The sequence below is a fragment of the Erpetoichthys calabaricus genome, chromosome 3 (genome assembly GCF_900747795.2).
Source record: "Erpetoichthys calabaricus chromosome 3, fErpCal1.3, whole genome shotgun sequence".
Classification (NCBI taxonomy): domain Eukaryota; kingdom Metazoa; phylum Chordata; class Cladistia; order Polypteriformes; family Polypteridae; genus Erpetoichthys; species Erpetoichthys calabaricus.
Window position 1 is genome coordinate 293,857,547 of NC_041396.2, and position 22,771 is coordinate 293,880,317.

The window sequence follows — 22,771 nt, forward strand, 5'->3', positions numbered from 1 at the left end:
TGGCACTCAGGGATTTTGAATATCACATCATTTTTGCATTAGAAGCCTATCTGTGAATTTCCCATTGGGATTAATAAAGTATCTACAGTAATTCCTCCTCCATCGCGGGGGTTGCGTTCCAGAGCCACCAGCGAAATAAGAAAATCCGTGAAGTAGAAACCATATGTTTATATGGTTATTTTTATATTGTCATGCTTGGGTCACAGATTTGCGCAGAAACACAGGAGGTTGTAGAGAGACAGGAACGTTATTCAAACACTGCAAACAAACATTTGTCTCTTTTTCAAAAGTTTAAACTGTGCTCCATGACAAGACAGAGATGACAGTTCCGTCTCACAATTAAAAGAATGCAAACATATCTTCCTCTTCAAAGGAGTGCGGGTCAGGAGCAGATCATTTCACAGAGATAGAGAAAAGCAAACAGATCAATAGGGCTGTTTTTCTTTTAAGTATGCGAAGCACCGCGGCACAAAGCTGTTGAAGGCGGCTGCTCACACCCCCTCCGTGAGGAGCAGACAAAGTGAGACAGAGTTTGTTTTTCAATCAAAAATCAATACGTGCCCTTCGAGCTTTTAAGTATGCGAAGCTCCATGCAGCATGTCGTTTCAGGAAGCAGCTGCACAAAAGATCACAACGTGAAGATAATCTTTCAGCATTTTTAGACGAGCGTCCTTATCGTCTAGGTGTGCAAACAGCCCCCCTGCTCAATCCCCCTACGTCAGGATCAGAGAAAGTCAGCGCAAGAGAGAGAGAAAAGTAAGCCGGGTAGCTTCTCAGCCATCTGCCAATAGCGTCCCTTGTATGAAATCAACTGGGCAAACCAACTGAGGAAGCATGTACAAGAAATTAAAAGATCCATTGTCCGCAGAAATCCGCGAACCAGCAAAAAATCCGCGATATATATTTAAATATGCTTACATATAAAATCCGCGATGGAGTGAAGCCGCGAAAGGCGAAGCGCGATATAGCGAGGGATTACTGATTACAGATATCTATCTATCTATCTATCTATCTATCTATCTATCTATCTATCTATCTATCTATCTATCTATCTATCTATCTATCTATCTATCTATCTATCTATCTATCTATCTATCTATCTATCTATCTATCTATCTATCTATCTATCTATCTGACAAAGTTTGTAGCGTTTTGTTTTTTTTTAATGGACGACCCCATTTTGAGATATTTGCATCTGTTGTTTGCATTAACTGCTTTGCGCAACCCTTCTGGAGCCCTATGAGCAACGGCATGCAATTCCAAATTTGTGGATGCTGTGGAAAATACTTTGCATGCACATAAAGAAGAGTCTTAAGTCATCATTAGAAATGAACTCTAAAATGCGCATCCTTTTATTACTCCAACTGGTGGAGCCTCATCATATGAGCAACAAGGTGCCCCACATCTAGACTGGTTGGTCTTCAAAAAGCAGCAGTGTGATAAGCAGCGGGTCCCCAGCTTAGAAGGAATGGCCAGTTTTTAAATAAATAATCGCCACACTTGCGGCTTAAAGAGTGGTGGCCGGAGCGGTTCCCTTTTCTGCTCATGTCCGTAATTGATGTTAGGAGCTGCTAATCGCCGCACCTGTGCCACATCCCCATTATAAATAGTAGGAGCATGAGTGTGGAGATTACGTAAAAGAAAGATTGGAAAAGAGAGTGAAGGTTAGAGGAGGAGGAAGACGACGAAGAAGAAGAAGAAGAGGAAGAAGAAGCTGAGAACCATTGCAGGTGTGAGCAAGCGAGCAGGAAGAGCAGGCTTGCTGGTGGTTGCAGGCAGCTGGTAAGTGAGCCCTAGCGACACTTGGGGGTAGGGATGGGAATCGAAAACCGGTTCTTGTTGAGAACCGGTTCCCACTGTTTCAATTCCTTGGAATTGTCTGCCATTTTTGCAAACGATTCCCCTATCGATTCCAGTCGCCTCGAATGACGTCACCACATTGCGTAGCATCATTTACCCAGCAGGAAACATGGCGCCTAAGTGGCACAAACGCTCAAAAGTTTGGTTATACTTTACAAGAAAGGATGACAACAGGGCAACTTGCAATACTTGCAAAGTAGATATTTCATCAAAGGGAGGAAACTCTACGAATATGCAAAAGCATTTGCTCACAAAACATGCGATAACCGTAAATGAATGCCGTGTTTTTAATCCGCTCTGGACTAGTGAATTTCAACCCAGCAGCAGCGGTAACATTTGCAGGTCCTCTCCCGTTAATACGGCAGGTAACTAATCAACTAACATTGCATATTATGTTAGCGCGATTTGCCTTATTGCAAAACCTGCTATTGCTGTACATTGCATTTAGATGACCATGACGAGAGAGGCAGACAGAGTCCGGCTGTCTCAGATGCTGGCAGTTCTCGCTGCAGTCTACCGGTAGCTTCTCCTTTCACAGAGGCGGGGAAAAGTAAAATGACACAGGCCAGGATAGACGAATGTCACCGAGCAGTGACTAAGTTTGTGGTAAAAGGCTTGCACCCGTTTGCCACAGTAGATGCCCCCAATTTTCGGTAAGTGAATGTGTTTAATTGTAGGCTAAATCAGTGAATGTCAAAGTTGCATGTTCTCCTCTTACCAGATGTTTCATCTGTTTCCATTTATATATCTTTTAGAGAAATGACAAAGACTCTGAACCCTAAGTACAAAGCCCCAAACAGAGACAGTTTAACCAACCACTTGATCCCTGCTTGGTATGCGGTCGAAAAGGCAAATCTGATTTCTGAGCTGAAACATGTGTTGAAGGCAGCCATCACTGCAGATGGATGGACAAGTTTTAGTCAAGATCATTACCTCACAGTAACGCTGCATTATGTCAGGAATGGCCAGGCTCAAGAAAAAGTCCTCAAAACCAAACCAGTGTACCAGGCACAGACAGGAACAGCTGTAGCAGAGGAGATTGATGAGATCTTGGAGGAGTATGGTATCAAAGACAAGGTTGTGGCAGCCACTGTTGATAATGCGGCCAACATGGATGTAGCTGTCAAAAAGCTACAAATTCTCAAGTTTCCATGCTTTGCACACACCCTGAACCTTGGAGCTCAGAAGCTCTACAACTGTCCTGCCATTTCCAACTGGGCGGCAAGAATTCGCTCTGTGATTGTATGGATGAAGAGGTCCCACATGGCAAAAGTGGTCCTGAAGCAGAAGCAAGAATTGCTCAGTAAGCATAGTAAATAGTTTTTTAAGATTGCGTACATGTAAACAATTAGATCATGATCAAATTAAATTCATAAACTAAGATAAGGAATATTACATTAGCATTTAAGTTGTGGATGTGTTACCCCTCAGAGCTGCCCAAGCATATGCTCCTCCTAGATGTAAAGACCAGATGGAACTCTCTGTATTTGATGATGGAGAGATTCTGCGAGCAGTTTCCTGCCATCCAGGCTGCAGCCATCGATCCACGGATAAGAAAGTCCATGGAAAAGGAAAGGTGAGTAGTATTGAAAAATAATGATAATATGGCTTAACTTGGACTCAGGTTTTATTTTTGTTTGTTTTATGCAACATATCTGTTGTATTTTTGTTTTGTTGATATTGCAGACTGGCTAAAATGGGCAATGATGAGTTTGTGCTGCTCATGCGGAAGCACTACACCTCCACACTAGCAGTCTCCAGCGACAGAAGTCCGACCTGTGGAGAGATTTTGCCCATCCTGCAAAAGCTACAGCAACACTACACCATACAAGAAGATGACTCTGCCTTCACAAGGAGAATAAAGGAGAACATTTGGAAAGATCTTTCCAAACGATACCAGGTACAATTGATGATTTATTTATCATAAATAAAATGACAGTTATAAATACTTAAGGATAGTCATGATGTCACATTTTCCTCCCTTTTAAAAATTTAAGGACGCTGATATCCAGAGATTCCTGGAGGAGGCCACCATCTTGGACCCCCGATTTAAATCCAAAGTGGATAAGGATGAAGTCTGGGACAGGATCAGGGAAGCAGCAATTGCAGCAAACACAGAGGCAGGAGCAGATGAGGTATTTCAATATGACAGTGTCATTCATTGTAGCACATTTCCATTGTGAGAGTGAGACCTTTCATCTATGGATCTGTGGTACTTAGTTTGATTTGTTTGTTTATTTGTCACTTTCTACTCAAGCACCTGGAGCAAGGAGACACACAGGGAAAGTTGTTCGAAGATGAAGATGAGGATGAAGAAGACTATGTAAGTTTAGCTCATTGTGATGATAATTTAGATGTCATTTTTTGCTTAATTTTTTATTATGTCCATTTCATTTCAGGCGCCACCAGTAAAGCAAAAAAAAAAATGGCCTTGGAGGAACTCTTTGAAGAGGAGGACAATGAGCTGCAGTCATTCCAGCAACGGCAGCCTGTTCTTTCCCTGGCCCAGAGAGTGGATCAGGAGATCCAGCTGTACAGAAGCCTAACCCCCATCCCCTGCAAGGATAACGCCACCCTATGGTGGTGGAGCAAGAGAGAGACTCTGCCCCTGCTGTCAGGACTGGCTGAAAGCTTTCTGTGTGTGCAGGCATCCTCCACCCCGTCTGAGAGGGTGTTCTCCACAGCTGGAGAGACCATAAGTCCAGAAAGATCACGTATCCTTCCTGAAAAAGCAGATATGCTTATATTTCTGCAAAAGAATTGTTAATTTCCATAGTTGATGGTTGCAGAATTGCACACTGCAATTGGACTTGAGTTGATTGTATTTGTTGCTGGCTGATGTAGTTTTATTTTTGAGTGCTCAGCTCATATATACTTTTAAAAAGGAGAGTGTAAATGTTACTGGACATTCTTGTGTAATTGCCACAGTAATTTATGTTATACTTTGTTATTGCTACAGAAGAATATTTATTTTATTATTATTTTACATTTACAAATTTTTTTCTGGGGACCCCGTGGCACCCCATCGAGGAGCCGTAGGCTGTGGATCTCTTAAGATCTCACTGTTGGGTTTGTAAGGTCATGCTACTCCTAAATTTCTACCTTGTTCAAAGATAAGATATAAAACAAAGTTCTAAGCTAATCGACCTGTGTGTTCTCATTTTTTAAAAATAAGAATCGATAGGAGAATCGATAAAGAATCGAATTGTTAAACAGAATCGAAAATGGAATCGGAATTATGAAAATCTTATCAATTCCCATCCCTGCTTGGGGGCGGATGGATTGGGTGGTGGAAGTGCTGCCGTCCAGGGCTCCGGAATTCTCCAGGCACCCACTGACGGTGATCACTGTCCCCAACACGGCTGAGCTTCCAAGCTCAGTGGTCCCAGTGTTCTCCAGGGTTGTCGCCCTTTCGTGTTCCAGGGGAGGTATTGTCTCCAATGTATCGCCTCCCCCAGTCCTTCCATCACAGGGGCTTCCTGGTGGGGCAAGTTCCCCGGTCGTCTGCCACACTATGTATGTGTCTTAAGCTTAAGGGGCGACAGTAGACCATCTGAGTACACTTGTCCTTGCAGAAAATAAGTAAAGGGTAAATAGAGGGAAATACCACGATAATACAAGTACCAGTCAAAGGTCCCAAAATAGGTACAGTAGAGCCTCGATTATCCAAGGCAATGTCGGCAGAAGCGACTTCAGATAGTTGAAAACAAGGAAAAAGTGGATGACAAGTTGGGAGGTGACACAGAGAGAGAGATCAGCTGATGTTACCAAGGAAGTGCACCACTCACAGCGGTCAGAGGTGGGCTCTGCACGGCTCATAGACGGAGCCCTCCATTTAGCTCACTATACTTTGTCACTTATGAGGAACGGCCTGTGTCCTTACCAATGGAAGGAACGGGGGGAGAGAGTGAGCACAGGGTATTATCTGTCCTCCTGGCCATCGGATCTGACTTTATTCTTTGTTTCATAGTATTGCCAAATCTTATTTTATCTTCATCTTGTAAGCACTTTGAGAAACATCATGTGTATGAAAATGTGCTCTAGAAATAAATGTTGTTGTTGTTATCTCCCGTAGATGGAGCGCTTCAACTCAGCCCCGTTAAGTTGCATAGGTGCCGCTAGGGGGTGCTGCAGGTACTGGGGAGTCCTACTTCATGGGGTTTCTGCCTTACCTGCAAGTCCTTTCAAAGCACGTCTGCGGAGCACCGTACCTACTCCCCGGTGGTAGATAAAAGGAGTTACCTGCCTCACATCGAGGAGCCAGAGTTGGGAGGTGGAGGACAAAGCTTCCCAGGAGGAGTGGAGGCGGAGGGAAGCGTTTCCCACAGCTGAATAAAAGCTGCGTTTGTTGCTGGTCTTGTGCCTTGTGTCTGTCTGCATCGGGTTTGGAGAGCTGGTGTGCCCCCTACAGGCCGCCTACTACAGATCCAAGAAGACTCCACACTGGAATGGCTGCCAAAGTACTGAGGAAAGGGACAGAATACTTGTGTCAATGGGAGAGATGAATTGTTAATTTTTAGTAAATATGCAAAATTCCTAAACTCCGATTCTCGCTTTGTCACTCTGGCAATATTGAGTGTTTCTTGAATAAAGAAAAAGTGAATTGAAACAATTTCAGCACAAGGCTGCAACAGAGCAAAATCTGTAAAAAAGTGAAGGCATCTGAAGACATTCTGAAAGCAATGTCTTCTTCTTCTTCTTTCGGCTGCCCCCGTTAAGGGTTGCCACAGTGGATCATCTTCTTCCATATCTCTCTCTCTCCCTGCATCTTGTTCTGTCACACCCATCACCTGCATGTCACATCCATAAATCTTCTCTTAGGCCTTCCTCTGTTTCTCTTGCCTGGCAGCTCTATCCTTAGCACCCTTCTCTCTCCTCTGCACATGTCCAAACCAACGAGATCTCACCTCTCTGACTTTGTCTTCAAACCGCCCAACTTGAGCTGACTCTCTAATGTCCTCATTTGTAATCCTGTCCATCCCGTCAGACCCACTGCAAATCTTAGCATTTTAACTCTGCCACCTCCAGCTCTGTCTCCTGCTTTCTAGCCAGTGCCACCGTCTCCAACCCATATAACACAGCTGGTCTCACTACCATCCTGTAGACCTTCCCTTTCACTCTTGCTAACACCCGTCTGTCACAGATCACTCCTGACACTCTTCTCCACCCATTCCACCCTGCCTGCACTCTCTTTTTCACCCCTCTTCCACAATCCCCATTACTCTGTACTGTTGATCCCAAGTATTTAAACTCATCCATCTTCGCCAATTCTACTCCTTGCATCCTCACCATTCCACTGACCTCCCTCTCATTCACACACATGTATTATTCTGTCTTGTTCATACTGACCGTCATTCCTCTCTTCTCCTCTCATATCTCCACCTCTCCAGGGTCTCCTCAACCTGCTCCCTACTATCGCTACAGATCACAATGTCATCAGCAAACATCATAGTCCACAGGGACTCCTCTCTAATCTCGTCTGTCAACCTGTCCTGACCACTAGGGGGCGCAATAGACAGTTTAAATCAAAGGTGTATTCATACAAACACTTTTTCTAAAAGGCTTCAAATGTGACATAAACACAAATACAGTCCTTCTTCTCTCTCTTTCATCTCCTCCACACCTGCCAGGCACGCTCCATCCATCCTCCACACCCGACTACAACTCGCCAGGCTCAGATTGAGCACAATCTATTAACTATAACCCTTCTATTGCAAGCACTTCCTGGTCAAATGGGAGTCCCTGAAAGTAGGGATTGTGAATCCCGGCTGCTCCCCTTGGCCTACAGGGCTGCCCCACAGTACTACAGGTCCCAGCATGCCTTGCAGGTGTCTTTGCGGGAATCCCAACCCCGGGATGCTGCCATCTAGCATACTGGAAGAGAAAATATTCATTTCCCTCACACCTTCCATCACACGGGTAGAGATCCATATTCAGTCCTGGCCCAGATGCCGCCCATTAAAACGTAGATAACAGAAAAGAGAAACAGACAAAATACATGGGGTTGAAACAAAAATGGAAAACCCTGTGCCACTCACAGGACCTCCCGGCACTGCTCTGTATAAAACATCGGTGAGTTCAAACACAGTTCATCACGGTCTGCTATGCACATCCCATAAACAAGGCAGATTGCTTTTAATGTTGTACCTGTGCTCTGTAAATGATGATTGCCCACTTCATAAAAGATCATTCAGAGCACACAAAAAGATGGAAAACATGGTCAAGGGAATAGCAAACACATGAAATAAAAAAACAAATGAGAGCCGAAAAGTACAGAAAGCGATGAACAAAACAGGAAATCAGAAAGAAAAGAAAACAGAAATACAAAACGCCTTTGGGGGGGGCTGCTTTGATCTTGATGATTGTTTTTCGGTCCTGTGTCACGCGTTTACACACTCTAGTAGAGCTGGCACTGTAATTCTACTGCCACTCCAGGGGTTGGCGCTGTGTCCTAATGCCCTTGTCGCTTCCTCTCTCTGCAGACCGGATGACTGACAGCTATAACACTGCTGACCTCACGTCCGGTGTCCATGCACTTGGACCCGCCTCTTCCTGCCAGGAGGACTGAAAACTGGAAGCCCCACCTTCTTTGCCAGTTCAGTCCTGAACTCACGTCTGGAAAGACGTCTCTGCAGTTATTACATTTTTTTGTTGTTTTTGCTTTGTATTTCAATTATACGGGGATCCCAGGGTGGACTCTTTATCGCTGTCCTTTGATTCTTTTACACTTGAAATTGATTTCTTAACACTTTGACTCCTACGAGTTAAACCACAGTAGGCTATCTATAGTCAGCACTGCCAGGCAAAAGGAAAAGAGAAGGTTTATGGATGTGGTGAGAGAGGACATGCAGGTGATGGGTGTGACAGAGCAAGATGGAGAGGACAGGGAGATATGGAACAAGATGATCTGCTGTTGCAACCCCTAATGGGAGCAGCCTAAACACGAAGAAGAAGACTATCTATAGTCAGATGCCAGTGATGAGGCTGGCTGCAGCTCACATACTCCCTTGATCCCGGGACATCGACAGTCACAGACCGACAATGCAGTCTTGAAAGAAATGAATGAATAAATAATCCGGAATAAAACTAGTGACTTTTGTGGACGTTAAAACTCAATAAATGATTAAATTACCCAAATGATTCAAATCCATAGTTAAAATGCTGGCAGGACCCGACCCTTTAAAACCGCTCAGGAATTTTGGTGCCTCCTTCCAGAATCACATTAGGTCTGTTCGACACTTTTTAAAATCTGCCTCACGTTCCCACCATCATACTGTGGTGTTGATCAGGGAACCCCTTGGGCCCTGCTCCTTTGTCCCGCCGCCATACATCGGCTTTTCAGCAGGCACCTACTTGGAGCATTCAAGGATCAGGAGCGACCTTAGCCTATAAGCACTGGCCACTCGCTCACCCTGGGGCTACTTCTTGACCACTTGTGTCTACACTATAGCACCGGCTAAGCCACGATCCGCCATCTCCTTTTTTCTTTCTTCTTTCCCTTTAACCTCAATTGCAGGCCAAAAGCCTGGGTCTTGAGTTTGAGGCTAGGCTGGTTTTGGAGCCTTGTGGCCCGTCTTTTCATTTTGAAGTCTTTTTTGACTTTTTTTTTTTTATTTTATTTATTAATTTTATTGCAATCATTCCATACAAACAGAACAATTTATAACAAAAAAAAAATTGAAGACAAATAAAACTTGACTTTTTTGAGCTAGGAAATTAGAGCATAGGCAACATATGTGTGGAAGATGTATGTTTTAGGACTGCATTCTTTTTAAACAGTATGTATGTTTTTTTAATTTTATTGCTATTTAACAGTATATTAATATAGCGATAATTAGCTATGGTTCTTAGGGTATGTGGTGAAGTATTAATAAGATGTAAACGGTTCTGTAAGACCCTGGGAGGCCTGGAGGGGCTGGGTGGGTGTGTGGTGCCCATCCTGATTAAGCTGAAATAACCATTTGTGAGCTTGATGGCCTGTGGGAAGAAATTGTTCTTACATCTGCTTAATATTAATCTACAGTCGTAGCCAAAAGTTTTGAGAATGACACAGATATGAGCCCGCAGGGCTCAGTACTGGGACCTTTACTGTTTTCACTTTACATGCTTCCACTGGGATCTCTCATTAGGAAACATAGTGTTAATTTTCACTCGTATGCAGATGACACCCAGTTATACCTTTCATTTAAATCAAACGAAGTTTCTCCAATGTTGTCTTTAATTAGTTGTGTTAGTGAATTAAAGGAGTGGATGAATAAGAACTACTTGTCTTTAAATACAGATAAAACAGAGATGTTAATTGATGGAGAGAATGATGCTGATCACAATAATATTTTGTCATCATTTAACTCAGTTGGAATCCCAGTCAATTTTACTGAATCAGCCCGCAATCTAGGAGTTATCTTTGACTCTAGCATGTCATTTAAAGCGCATATTACAAAGTTGTCCAAGACATGTTTCTTCCATCTTAAAAATGTTAGGAAATTAAGGCACTTTTTAAATAAACAGGATTCTGAGAAACTAATTCATGCATTTATCTCTAGTAGGATTGACTACTGCAATGTGTTCACTGGATGTTCAAACTGTTCTTTATACAGCCTCCAGTTAATCCAAAATGTGGCTGCAAGAATTATTACAAGAACAAGAAAATACGAACACATAACTCCAGTTCTTAAATCCTTACACTGGTTCCCGGTTAAGTTTAGGGCAGATTTCAAAATCCTTCTTTTAACATATAAAGCATGAAATGGTTGAGGTCCGGCTTACCTGTCTGAACTTATCATGACTTACAAACCAGAGCGCACATTAAGATCTCAAGATGCCGGTCTGCTTATGATTCCAAGGATTAATAAAATAACAGTGGGAGGTCAAGCTTTTAGTTACAGGGCTCCTAAACTGTGGAATGGTCTGCCTGCTACTATAAGAGATGCCCCTTCGGTCTCAGCTTTTAAATCCCGGCCAAAGACTCACTACTTCAGTTTAGCACACCCTGACTAGAGCTGCTGATTAACTGTACAGACTGCATCTCAGTTGTTAGTCATTAGCACTTAAACATAAGTAACATGACAGTTATAATTGTATACTAACTCTCACTTATTCTGTTTTTCTTCTCGGTACTCAAATCAGGCACTTGGTGCCACGGCCCACCTGCCAAGTTGTTTTGCCTGCCTAAGGAAAAGTCATCTCTGATGGAGGATCGCAGGAATCGTGGGAAAGAGGGGTCCTTTCATCGGATTGGCTGGCCCAGCACTGTTTCAGCCATGGAATGGCCAAAATGGGGAGGCAGCTTGAAGGATGAGGTCTCCAGGACTCTATACAAATCCAAATCTTATTATGGGATATATCATCTACTGTTAAATTCTGCTCTGTACTTCTAAAATTTATATTTTTTATTTCTTACTATATTGAGAAATTGTTCTGTTCTGTGTATTATATTGTATTGTATTGACCCCCTTCTTTTGACACCCACTGCACGCCCAGCCTACCTTGAAAGGGGTCTCTCTTTGAACTGCCTTTCCTAAGGTTTCTTCTATTTTTCCCTACAAGGTTTTTTTGGGAGTTTTTCTTTGTCTTCTTAGAGAGTCAAGGCTGGGGGTCTGTCAAGAGGCAGGGCCTGTTAAAGCCCATTGCGGCACTTCCTGTGTGATTTTGGGCTATACAAAAATAAACTGTATTGTATTGTATTGTATATGAATTTTCACAAAGATTGCTGCCTCAGTTTTTAGGATGGAAATTTGCATCGACTCCAGAATGTTCTGAAGAGGATCAGATGAACTGCAATTAATTGCCAAGTCCCTATTTACCATGAAAATGAACTTCATCCCTAAAAACTACTTCATGTCAGCCCTGCCATAAAGGGACCTGCTGACTTCACCTCAGTGGTCCTCTCGTTCACACGAGTGACAGTGATGAGGACAAGGCTGGAGGTCACTCTGTCACGCTGATTGAGTTACAACAGAGAGGTGAAGAAGGCTTCAGGGCTCCTAAGAGAGTCCAGCAAGTGCCAGGATTGTCTCCTAAAGTGGATTCAGCTGCGGTCACCACCAGGGCAGAGCTGGCTCAGGATTGGCAGCAGGCAGGTGGAAGTGAGGTGAAGACTTTGGGAGGATGGCCTGGTGGGTGTCAAGAAGGGCAGCAAAGAAAAACATCAGGGATAGACTGATATTCTAGGATTGGACTGCTGGGGAGACTGGGGTCAAGTCATTGTCTCTGATGAATCCCCTTTCTGATTGTTTGAAAAGGTGAGAGGCACTACCATCAGTCCTCTGTCATGCCAACAGTAAGGCATCCAGAGACCATTCATGTCAGCCAAGGCAGTGGGCTCACTCACAGTTTGGCCTAAGAACACAGCCAGGAATAAAGAATGGGACCAAAACATCCTCTGAGCACAACTTCTACCAACCATCAAAGGACAGTTTGGTGACCAACAATGAACAATCCAGCAGGATGGAGCACTGGGCCATAAGGGAGAACTAAGTGGCTCGGGGAAGAAAACATCGAAATTTGGGGTCCACAGCCAGGAAACTCCCCATTGAGAACCTCAAGAGGTGGGTGGACAAACAAAAACCCACCAATTCTGACAAACTCTGAGCATTGATTCTGCAAGAATGGGCTGCTGCCATCAGTCAGGATTGGGCCCAGAAGATGATGGACAGCCTGTCAGGGCGAATTGCAGAGGTCTTGAAAAAGAAAGAAGGGCCAACACTGAAGATAGCAGGGTGAGTCAAAATTATGTTAACATTTGAATGGTGGAAACAATTTATTCACAAAACATACTTCATATGATTTATAGGAATGTCTCAACCTGTTTGCCATCATGTTCAGCACACAAAAACCAACGAGCAACAGTACCATTTTAAAGCCTGGACACACATTTCAGGGGGAACAGATGTCTGTATTCTGAGGGGAACACTAACTGTCTGTATTCTGTCCTTCATGTCATTGATATCAGAGCTCCTTCACCAGACCCCATTACCAGAAATCACAGGGTGTCAAATCCGGAGAGTGTGGAGGCCATGGCAATGGTCCATCAACCTGGAAAGGTGTGGTTGAGATCAAAATAATCCATTAGTGATAACATAATTTTGACTTACCCTGTTTTGACTCTTTGCATGAACTTCATGTCATTGTTAATAAAAGCCTTTGAAACTTTTGAACTGCTTGTAATTCTACTTCAGTGTACCATAGAAACATCTGACAAAAAGATCTACAAACACTGAGGCAGCAAACTTTATGGAAACCAACACTTGGGTCATTCTCAAAACTTTAGGCCATGACTATACAACGCCTTGCTGATGGAAGAAGTTCAAAAAGGTTGAGGCCCTGGTGTGAGGGGTCAGTGATGATTTTCCCAGCCCATTTCATGACTCCGGTCCTGTAAGGTGGGCAGACTGGCACAGATGATATGTTCATCAGACCTGACTATTTGTTGTAGCCTGTTTTTGTCACCTTTAGTCACTGATCCGGACCACACTGTTACAGATGAGCGGAGAGCAGACTCACTGACTGCTGCTGTGTTGAGCTGAATCAGCAGCTCCTATGGAAGGTTGAACTTCCTCAGATGGCGCAGGACGTACATTTGCTGTTGTGCCATTCTTTATGATGGGTCGTACATTGGCCTCCCATTTTCAGTCCCAGACAGATTATGGATCTCAGAAATGTGAATGTTTCCACAACTGTCACAGTAGTGTTAAGTATGGGGGGGTGGGGGGGCGCTCCTAAAGTCCACTGTCATCTTCCACAGCGTGTTTAGCTCCAGATTGTTCTGACTACACCAAAGGGCCAGCTGCTCAACCTCCCATCTGTATGCAGACTTGTCACCATTCCTGATAAGCCCACTGATGGTTGAGTCATCTTACTTGTCATCATCCTTAGAGGTGCAGTCATTAGTATACAGAGGAAGAAGAGCAGTGGGGACGCCCATGTTGATCGTGTGACTGCGTGATGTGATTTCCCCCTGATGTTTCACTATTGGCAGTGGAGGCAGAGACAGAGTGCTGGGTGAGTTTCACCTGGAGGAGTTCCAGGATGATGGTGTTGAATGCAGAGCTGAAGTCCACAAGCAGAATCTTTGCGTATGTCCCTGGGTTGTTGCAGGATGTGGTGCAGACCCATGTCAACTGCAGCATCCACTGACCGGTTCTGTCAATAAGAAAGCTGAAAGGGGGGTCCGAGAAGGGAGCTGTGGTGTCCTTCAGGTGAGCTAACACCAGTCACTCAAAGGTCTTCGTGACCACAGATCTGCTGTCATTCAGTCCTGTTATACTGCATCTTTTGGGGACTGGTAAGACTGGGGCTTGTTTGAAACATAAAGGAACTTCACAAAACAACAACATTTATTTCTAGAGCACATTTTTATGTAAATGATGTGCTTTACAAGATGAAGAAAGAAAAGTTTATAAAAAAATAGAAATATAAAAATAAGATTAGGCAATACTAAATAACAAAGAATAAAGTAAGGTGTGATGGCCGGGCGGACAGAAAAAAACAAAAACAAAATTCCAGAGGGCTGGAGAAAAAAAAAAAACAAAATCTGCAGGGGGTCCCAAGACCACCCAGCCCCCACTGGGCATTCTACCTACCATAAATGATCCAACTCAGTCCTCATGATTTTCAGGCTTCACATGGAAGATTTACATGATGATGCTGGTCATCTGGACCTCTGGCCTTTAATCCATTAATGGAGGGACTGCATGGTGCCCTGATCAGGTGGTGGGGGCGCAGATCGGCACCACAGAAAACCAGAAAAAGAACAGCAGAGAAAGTAGGAGTGAGTACGGGCTGTGGAGCCACCATGAATGAGAATGATAACTCAATGCTGTCAACACGTGCGCTTTGGAGGCAGGCTAAGGGCTTAACTAAGGGTGGCAAACAAGAGTGGGTTTGTTTGAAGTGTACTAACCTTTCCTCCCCTTCTCCTACAGATCCCCCGATGGGAAACCAACTTAGAATACTTCCTGCTTCCCTTGCCTAACCGCGCCTCCTACTAAGGTCACTTCCGGCCTCAATTATTGGACCCCAGCTCTTCGCACGAGTAGGAGACAGCCAACAAACCCTAAGGTGAGTGAATACTCGAGATAAGGGGCTACGAAGGAGTAATAACGTCTCTCTCTTCAGAAGCAAAGACGGAAAATAAAAACACCCTACCCCGTTCCAGGACTCATCATGGCCGACTCCCACCGTCACTTCCTGCTCCCTCCCGACGACTTCACTGACGGTCCCACTATGGTGACGTCACTACCTCTTGTGTCATTTCCTGTAGCCATTTTGCTTGTTTTTGTTTTCCCTATAAATACCCCACTGTTTCAGATCTCTATTTTTGAACCTGCTGTTCATTTTCATTTTGACCTGTCCATTGGACATTATAAGGGGCGATTCCCCAACACTTGCAAACGACTGGAGCTCGAGTTATTTCTAATTTACGCTGGCTATTAGAAAAGCGCAACTCCTTTTGTGTTTAGTTGTCCCTGTTCTGGACATGGAACCAGACGCAGCTCTGGCGTCATTTATTGAAACTTTGAGTTGTTTTGTTTTGTATGCTATACAATAAAAGGGGTGGGCGGTCAGGGGCAGAGGGGGTGGTCCACTCCAGGTGGCACATTTTTGGGGGCAGCATTATTGGCCAAAAGGCTCAGTACAATTCGTGTGTAAGCAGCAGGGTTCAGAAAAATATCACTCATGAATAAAAAAAGTACAATTCTCTGATTTTTATCCACAAATGCTTCAAAAATAATTATCAGACTGTCATTCTGTGACAGCATCAGATACAACAGTTGAAATTTATAAGGCAATAACAAAAATAAACAAACATTACACCGATAATAATTTCTAGGAAGATAAACAACTTTTTTATTATTTTGTTTCGTTATCGATCCGAATGCGTTCTTGTTCTGCGCAGAAAACTTCCCCTCCTATCACCTGTACACTACACTGGTTCTGGTTTTTGCAGCGTAATTATATTAAACTAATAATAAGAACACGGCTTATCAGTGCGTCTCTATCATATTCTTGTCTAGTTGATGCTTATAAATAATTAAATGTGAAAAATTATTGATATTTCTCTATATATGAATAAATCTAGGCAAAATGACGTCTCTATACGTCATTTTAATTTTCTATTTAAATAGGATAACATATTCAGATACGTTGGAGGGCAGCAAATTGAAGCACCGGCCCACCCTGAGTGGTGCGAACTCAAGCTACGCCACTGTGGACAGTTCCCCAAACCTTTTTCTGCCTTCTTTGTGTATCTTAACAAATGCATATATAGAATATCAGAGTCGCACTAAAATGAAGCTCTGAGAAAGCCATGTTCACATAATGTGTTATTCTTCTTCTTTCGGCTGCTCCCGTTAGGGGTTGCCACAGCTGGTCATCTTCTTCCATGTCTTTTTGTCCTCTCCATCTTGCTCTGTCATACCCATCACCTGCATGTCCTCTCTCAGCACATCCATAAACCTCCTCTTAGGCCTTCCTCTCTTCCCCTTACCTGGCAGCTCTATCCTTAGCACCCTTCTCTCATTATACTCATCATCTCTCCTCTGCACATGTCTGAACCAGCGCAATCTCACCTCTCTCACTTTGTCTCCAAACCGTCCAACTTGAGCTGACCCTCTAATGTCCTCATTTCTAATCCTGTCCATCCTCGTTTTAAGTAACTATGGGCATGAATAAAATTAGAGAACCTCACATTTTCTCATACATCCCACTCAAATATTAGTATGGGGATGAAAAGTTATCTGCTGGCTGGAAAAGCTACTTTAAAATATTTTTCAGAGTGAAAAAACAGAATCTGTGTTCAAACTGAAATTATTCAGCTGCTTTTCACTTCCTTAAAAGTGAATTTTCTCCAACGTCATTCTCAGTTCCCTCCTTTACGGTGTTCTACCTCACAAAACAATGCATTCCAACATATCAGAAAAACAACAAAGGATACTAAGAACTAGGAAAAATTTCAACAAGAATTTCTTGAACCTTCAAAAGACTCACACAATGACAAGTAGTATTTGCATACAGGCAAGGGCTTTAAGTGCTGCAATAAAGGTGTGGATCACTAAGCACAGCAGTTATGAAAATGTGTCAGACGTCTTTGGAATGCAACCTAACCTTAAATTCTGTAATTTTACTCAGCAATTTAATTGCTCATTCACAGTCGAATATAAAAATGGACGATTTTTCAGTCTTTCCACTGATAACTACAATATCTTTTTCATCTTTCAGCTGCTTCTGTTAGGGGTTGCCATAGCAGATCATCTTTTTCCATGTCTTTCTGTCCTCGTCATCTTGCTCTGTCACACCCACACCTGCATGTCCTCTCTCACCACATCCATAAACCTTCTCTTAGATCTTCCTCTTTTCCTCTTACTTGGCAGCTCTATCCTTAGCATTCTTCTCCCAGTATACCCAGCATCTCTCCTCTGCACATGTCCAAACCAACGCCATCTCGCATCTCTGACTTTGTCTTCCAACCATCCAACTTGAGCTGACTCTCTAATGTCCTCATTTCTAATCCCATCCATCCTCATCACACCCAATGCAAATCTTAGCATCTTTAACTCTGCCACCTCCAGCTCTGTCTCCTGCTTTCTGGTCAGTGCCACCGTCTCCAGCCCATATAACATAGCTGGTCTCACTACCGTCCTGTAGACCTTCCCTTTCACTCTTGCTGATATCCGTCTGTCACAAATCACTCCTGACACTCTTCTCCACTCACTCCACCCTGCCTGCACTCTCTTCTTCACCTCTCTTCCAACATCCCCGTTACTCTGTACTGTTGATCCCAAGTATTTAAACTCATCCACCTTCACCAACTCTATTCCCTGCATCCTCACCATTCCACTGACCTCCCTCTCATTCCCACACATGTATTCTGTTTTGTTCCTGCTGACCTTCATTCCTCTCCTCTCTAGAGCAGATCTCCACCTCTCCAGGGTCTCCTCAACCTGCTCCCTACTATCACTACAGATCACAATGTTATCAGCAAGCATCATAGTTCATGGGGACTCCTGTCTAATCTCGTCTGTCAACCTGTCCATCACCATTGCAGTTTGTTAAAGTGCTCTACTGTATCAGCCTGGTAAATTTCTATCAGTCAGCTCTTCCAGATTTTAGGTGCCTAACAGTAGAAGGCCGTCTCACCACTTCTTTTAAGTTGAGCTCTTGGAATTCTAAGAAGATCCTCATTTGAAGATCTAAAGTTACGATCTGGTGTGTAAGGTGACAGAACGGAGCAGATAATTTAAGGCTTTGTCAACCATAAGCAGCATCACAACATGAATGATCTGTTGAAAAACGAGTAAAGACAGGGGCCAGCTGATCTGCATGGATTTTTAAGCTGGAGGGTGAGACCCCATGTAGACCTGGGGCCTCATGTATAAACGGTGCGTACGCACAGAAATGTTGCATACGAACATTTCCACGCTCAAATCGCAATGTATAAAACCTAAACTTGGTGTAAAGCCACGCACATTTCCACGGTACCTCATACCTTGGCGTACGCAATTTCTCCACTCAGTTTTGCAGACTGGTGGCACCCAGCGTCAAAGCAGTGCTACTGTTCCTGTGTGGTCGCCCTTTCTTTCTTAGCTCCACATTCCTGACGCGGCTTTATAAATACACTGAAACTAACTGCATATTGTTTATTAGTGTAATGCATCTGATTGTAATTAACCTGCAGCAATATAATGGTCCAGGGAATAGCCATAGTATTCCAAATACCATAACTGCTTTAGCGTTGTAACTCTCACTGCATCTTCTTCTTCTTTCAGGGTTGTAACAGCAGATCATCTTTTTCCATATTACTCTCGCTGCACCACTCAGAGTATTTATATCACTGTATCTGAGTGGGGAATCTGATCTGAGCAGCTGATCAGAAAGAGAATTATCGGTATACAGTATGAAGCAGACGCTGACTCAGCCATGGCAAAACGCTTTTGAGACTTCGCGGTTTAGAAAAAGTTTCATCCCAAGAACTCTAAACGCACTCAATCAGTCCATCAAGTGCTCCTTGTAGAACTATTTACTTATAAGTACAATCACCTCACTGTAAACGTGCACTACAGTTATAATATTGCACAACCTGTGGCACTTTATAAAGCGCGTATTTACATATGATGACGGTATTCATTTTTAAGATGAAATGCAGCAAAATATGTTGATTATATTATACAGATAAAACTTTAACTTCATTTAAACAATCTGCATTGTTAATAAACATGTGAGGACACGGTGCCGCAGCGCTAGCTAGTTCAGGGATTGTTCCTGCCTTGCGCTGTATTCTTGCTGGTGCTGACGCTGACTGGAAGGATAGACGGATATAATAATTAAACATGTACTACGAAGATATTTCAATGTTACTTAAATGTTTTGAAGAATCGGCGTTCTAAGCTTACAGATGGCTTAACGTCTATTACGTCTATTACATAGCTGATTGTGTGGCGAATGGGTATTTGGAGAAAGAAAAGTAAGGACAGGAATTGGAGGTTAGTACGTTTGAAAGAGACAGTACTGCTGTGATAAATTATTTCATCGAAGGTCGCGCATGGTGCAGCAAGCCTCTTGCGTGAGATATGAACAAGCACTGCGCCACCGTGTTCCCATGTTTAATAACATGCTTTCATTCCTATCATCATGAAAAAGATATCACGTATACATCTCAGTATTTTAATTATTCAGAGACCTGTAATATCTCGAATGTAATGGATTATGTGTCCTGTCGGAGAAAGAGAAAGTCCGTTTAAGAAGCAGTTAGTGATTCACACATATAGAGCACATAGAAGATCAAATACAGAACAAAGCATTTAATGTGTCACTTTAGTTACAATGGGATTTGAGAAACTAGTAAATTAAACGATTTTAAGATGAAGTTTATGATGTTCTACTTTAATGGCAAAATAAACTACGTGATTAAAGTGGAAATTTCGAGATTAAAGTTGACATTTCGTGCTTTTTTCCCCACTGTGTGCCTATTTTTTTGTCTGTACCCTAATAAACTTTCATATGACACTCAGACGGTCCGCTACGAGTCGCCTTTTCACGGCAACTTTGATATGTGATTTCTTTTTTATTTCGGGCACTGTGCGACTTTGTGAACTTGAGCCTTCGAGTTTCTCTGTCACTCGATCAGCTTCCTTTTGTTGATTATACCACTGTTTAAACCAACAAATAGTACGTTTTTCCTTTGCCTCCACTTGGTATTCGCTGAAATTCTTATATTTTCCCCTGTGCTTTTCCCATTGTCTTTTCTCAGAAGGCTATTTATATTGATTTGCATATTCAAAGAGGCGTAATTCTGGGAGGAGTTGGGGCGGGACAGAAGGCGCGTGCACGTACGTTACTTTTCACGCTGATCAGGATTTATGTAGTGGAAGAACGTGAAAGTTTGCGTACGTACAGATTCCTGCATCTGGATTTTTCTGTGCGTACGCACATTCCCGCTTTTGTGCTTACGCCATGTTATAGTACGAGTTCTACGCACGGCGTTATACATGAGGCCCCTGATGCTTTCTTAATTTGAAGAGTTGATACACATCCTTTCCAGAGATATTCAATGCATGTTGAGTGGGAGAATGTGTGTATATGGGGGACCGGAGGGGAGAGTCGTAAAGGTCTGTACATTGAGCGGGCTGGACATAATGTCGATTGCATTCTGGGGCTTATCAAACTTCCAACAAACAACAATCCGTCTGTCAGCCTGTAGCGGTCAGGAGCCGCTAAGATTCACACCGTCAAAGGTGACGGTGATTTATTTATTTTAATAGAGGAGAATCCCAGGAATGTCCCCAGCCTTGGATCGCCCCACACACACTCACAACAGAGACCAATAAAGCACACTGGGAAAGGCAAACAATTAAGCATATAATGTAACAAAATTAACTAAACGAAAACAGTAATACCACCCCTGACCCCTTCGGCGATATTACATTTAACATATATACACGCAAACACCACACAGCAAAGTCCATGAAAACCAATCCGGATGAAAAATGGGAAGTGACGAAATTAAGCCCAGCGATCTGTAGGTTGAAAGGGTGAAGGGAAAACACAGTCCTACCGGTAGTTACTGAAAGGATGAAATCAGATGGATGGTTCAGGAGCGCTCCACTCTTTCGGAAAACCAATGAATCCAACACAGTCCTCAGTGCACAGGTAGACAGACGATCCAGACCCCAACAAACAAATACATTCCTGGACACAATGATTAATTAGAGTTCCAATAAGAGCAGGCAGCAGGACAGATGAACGCAACACACAACGCACCAAACAAAACAAAACCTTTTTTCCTTTTGCCTTCTGCCCTCTTTTAAACCTCCTTTGACCACCTTTGACCCCAGCAGCCCCTGCAAGGACTGCTGGGAGATGCAGTTCTTATAAAGTAGCACTGCTACAAGCCACTGCAGTGTAAGGGGATGGTTTCCTGTAATTTGTGATGTTTTGTAGTCCTTTCCACCCTGATGCAGGGACTTTGGCTAAAAACGGGTTTGTCATCTTTTCAGCGTAACTCTTTTTAGCTAATCTGATTTCTTTTGTCAGTGTGTTCCTTGCCTTTTCAAACCGTTTCCTATCCTCACGTCTATAGGGGGCTTCCTTGGCCTGACAAAGCAGCTTGAGTTTGTTGTTAAATTTTGACCAGTTGGGATAGGGGTCTCCAACAAACCATTGCGCATATAGTAGGATGATAAAGGGGGTGGACTAAACAGACTCTCGTTACCAGATGCAGCCTTAACTAGCTGTTAAATAGGGGATTGGGAATGGGGGACTCCAACAAAACCAGGGTCCACTCAGCAGGATAATGAAATGGGTGGCCTTATAGGCTCTCTTTACCAGAGAGTGCTTTCATTAGCCATTTTATTAAGGGGATTGGAATAGGGGGCTCCATTAAACCAGTGTCCATTCAGGATAACAGTGCAATGGGTGGCCTGACCTGGGATCTTCTAATCGCAATAATCTCAAACCCACATGAACATTTCAAGGGGTCAGTGCCTGGCAGCACTAGATAGAAAATGAACTTTGGCAGGGCATTAGTCCGCAGCAAAGCCCACTCACAAGCGCTCATGGCCGACTTGTCATAAATGTCGGGTTGGTGGGGTGGGCAAAAAAATCTTGATTGAGTTTCAGCAGCAGAGGATGGCAGCAATGCTGCTATTTACAGGTTTATAGGGTTATATAAATGAAGCATTAAAACCGCCAACGCTTCGAGAAGCCTGCTCTTTGATACACATGGCAGAGCGGAGGTTTGGAGAACTTGCTGGAAGGCAGTGGAGGCCACTTTGGAGTTGTTTATTTTGATTTCTATTTCTAGGAAATTTTTCTGCTATTTTGGAATAACCAGGAGATCAATGTAGTGCTTCATTTCTCATAACATGAACAGCAACAACAACAACAATAATAATAATAATTGGTATGCCAGTCTTATCCACTTAATTCTTCCAAAATAACATTAAGTTGAGTTTTGAAGGTCCCTAAAGTCCTCTGGTCTACCACAATACTTGCTCTCTTATTCCATGAGTTTCTGTTTCTCTGTGTGAAATGAGATAGATAGATAGATAGATAGATAGATAGATAGATAGATAGATAGATAGATAGATAGATAGATAGATAGATAGATAGATAGATAGATAGATAGATAGATATGACAGGCACTATATAATAGATAGATAGATAGATAGATAGATAGATAGATAGATAGATAGATAGATAGATAGATAGATAGATAGATAGATAGATAGATAGATAGATAGATAGATAGATAGATATGACAGGCACTATATATAATAGATAGATAGATAGATAGATAGATAGATAGATAGATAGATAGATAGATAGATAGATAGATAGATAGATAGATAGATAGATAGATAGATAGATAGATAGATAGATAGATACTTTATTAATCCCAAGGGGAAATTCACAT

At 43.0% G+C, this 22,771-nt stretch overlaps 1 protein-coding gene across 1 annotated transcript; it reads right to left on the minus strand.

The window, feature by feature from the left end:
* Positions 1-13,310: 13,310 nt before the first annotated feature.
* Positions 13,311-17,864, minus strand: LOC127527129 (uncharacterized). Its single transcript, XM_051924781.1, has 2 exons — positions 17,170-17,864; positions 13,311-13,332 (listed from the first exon to the last, which is right to left on the minus strand). Exons 1-2 carry the CDS (start codon positions 17,847-17,849, stop codon positions 13,311-13,313), a joined length of 702 nt encoding a protein of 233 aa, XP_051780741.1. The 5' UTR covers positions 17,850-17,864.
* Positions 17,865-22,771: the final 4,907 nt, after the last annotated feature.

Bases quoted from the DNA above. Each gene is read 5' to 3' on its own strand.
- LOC127527129 (XM_051924781.1), bottom strand. From the start codon at position 17,849: ATGATGCTTGCTGATAACATTGTGATCTGTAGTGATAGTAGGGAGCAG. The intron at 13,333-17,169 runs CATGCAGGTGTG...CATCTGTAACAG, and splicing joins ATGGATGTGGTGAGAGAGGA to TGTGGTCCGGATCAGTGACT.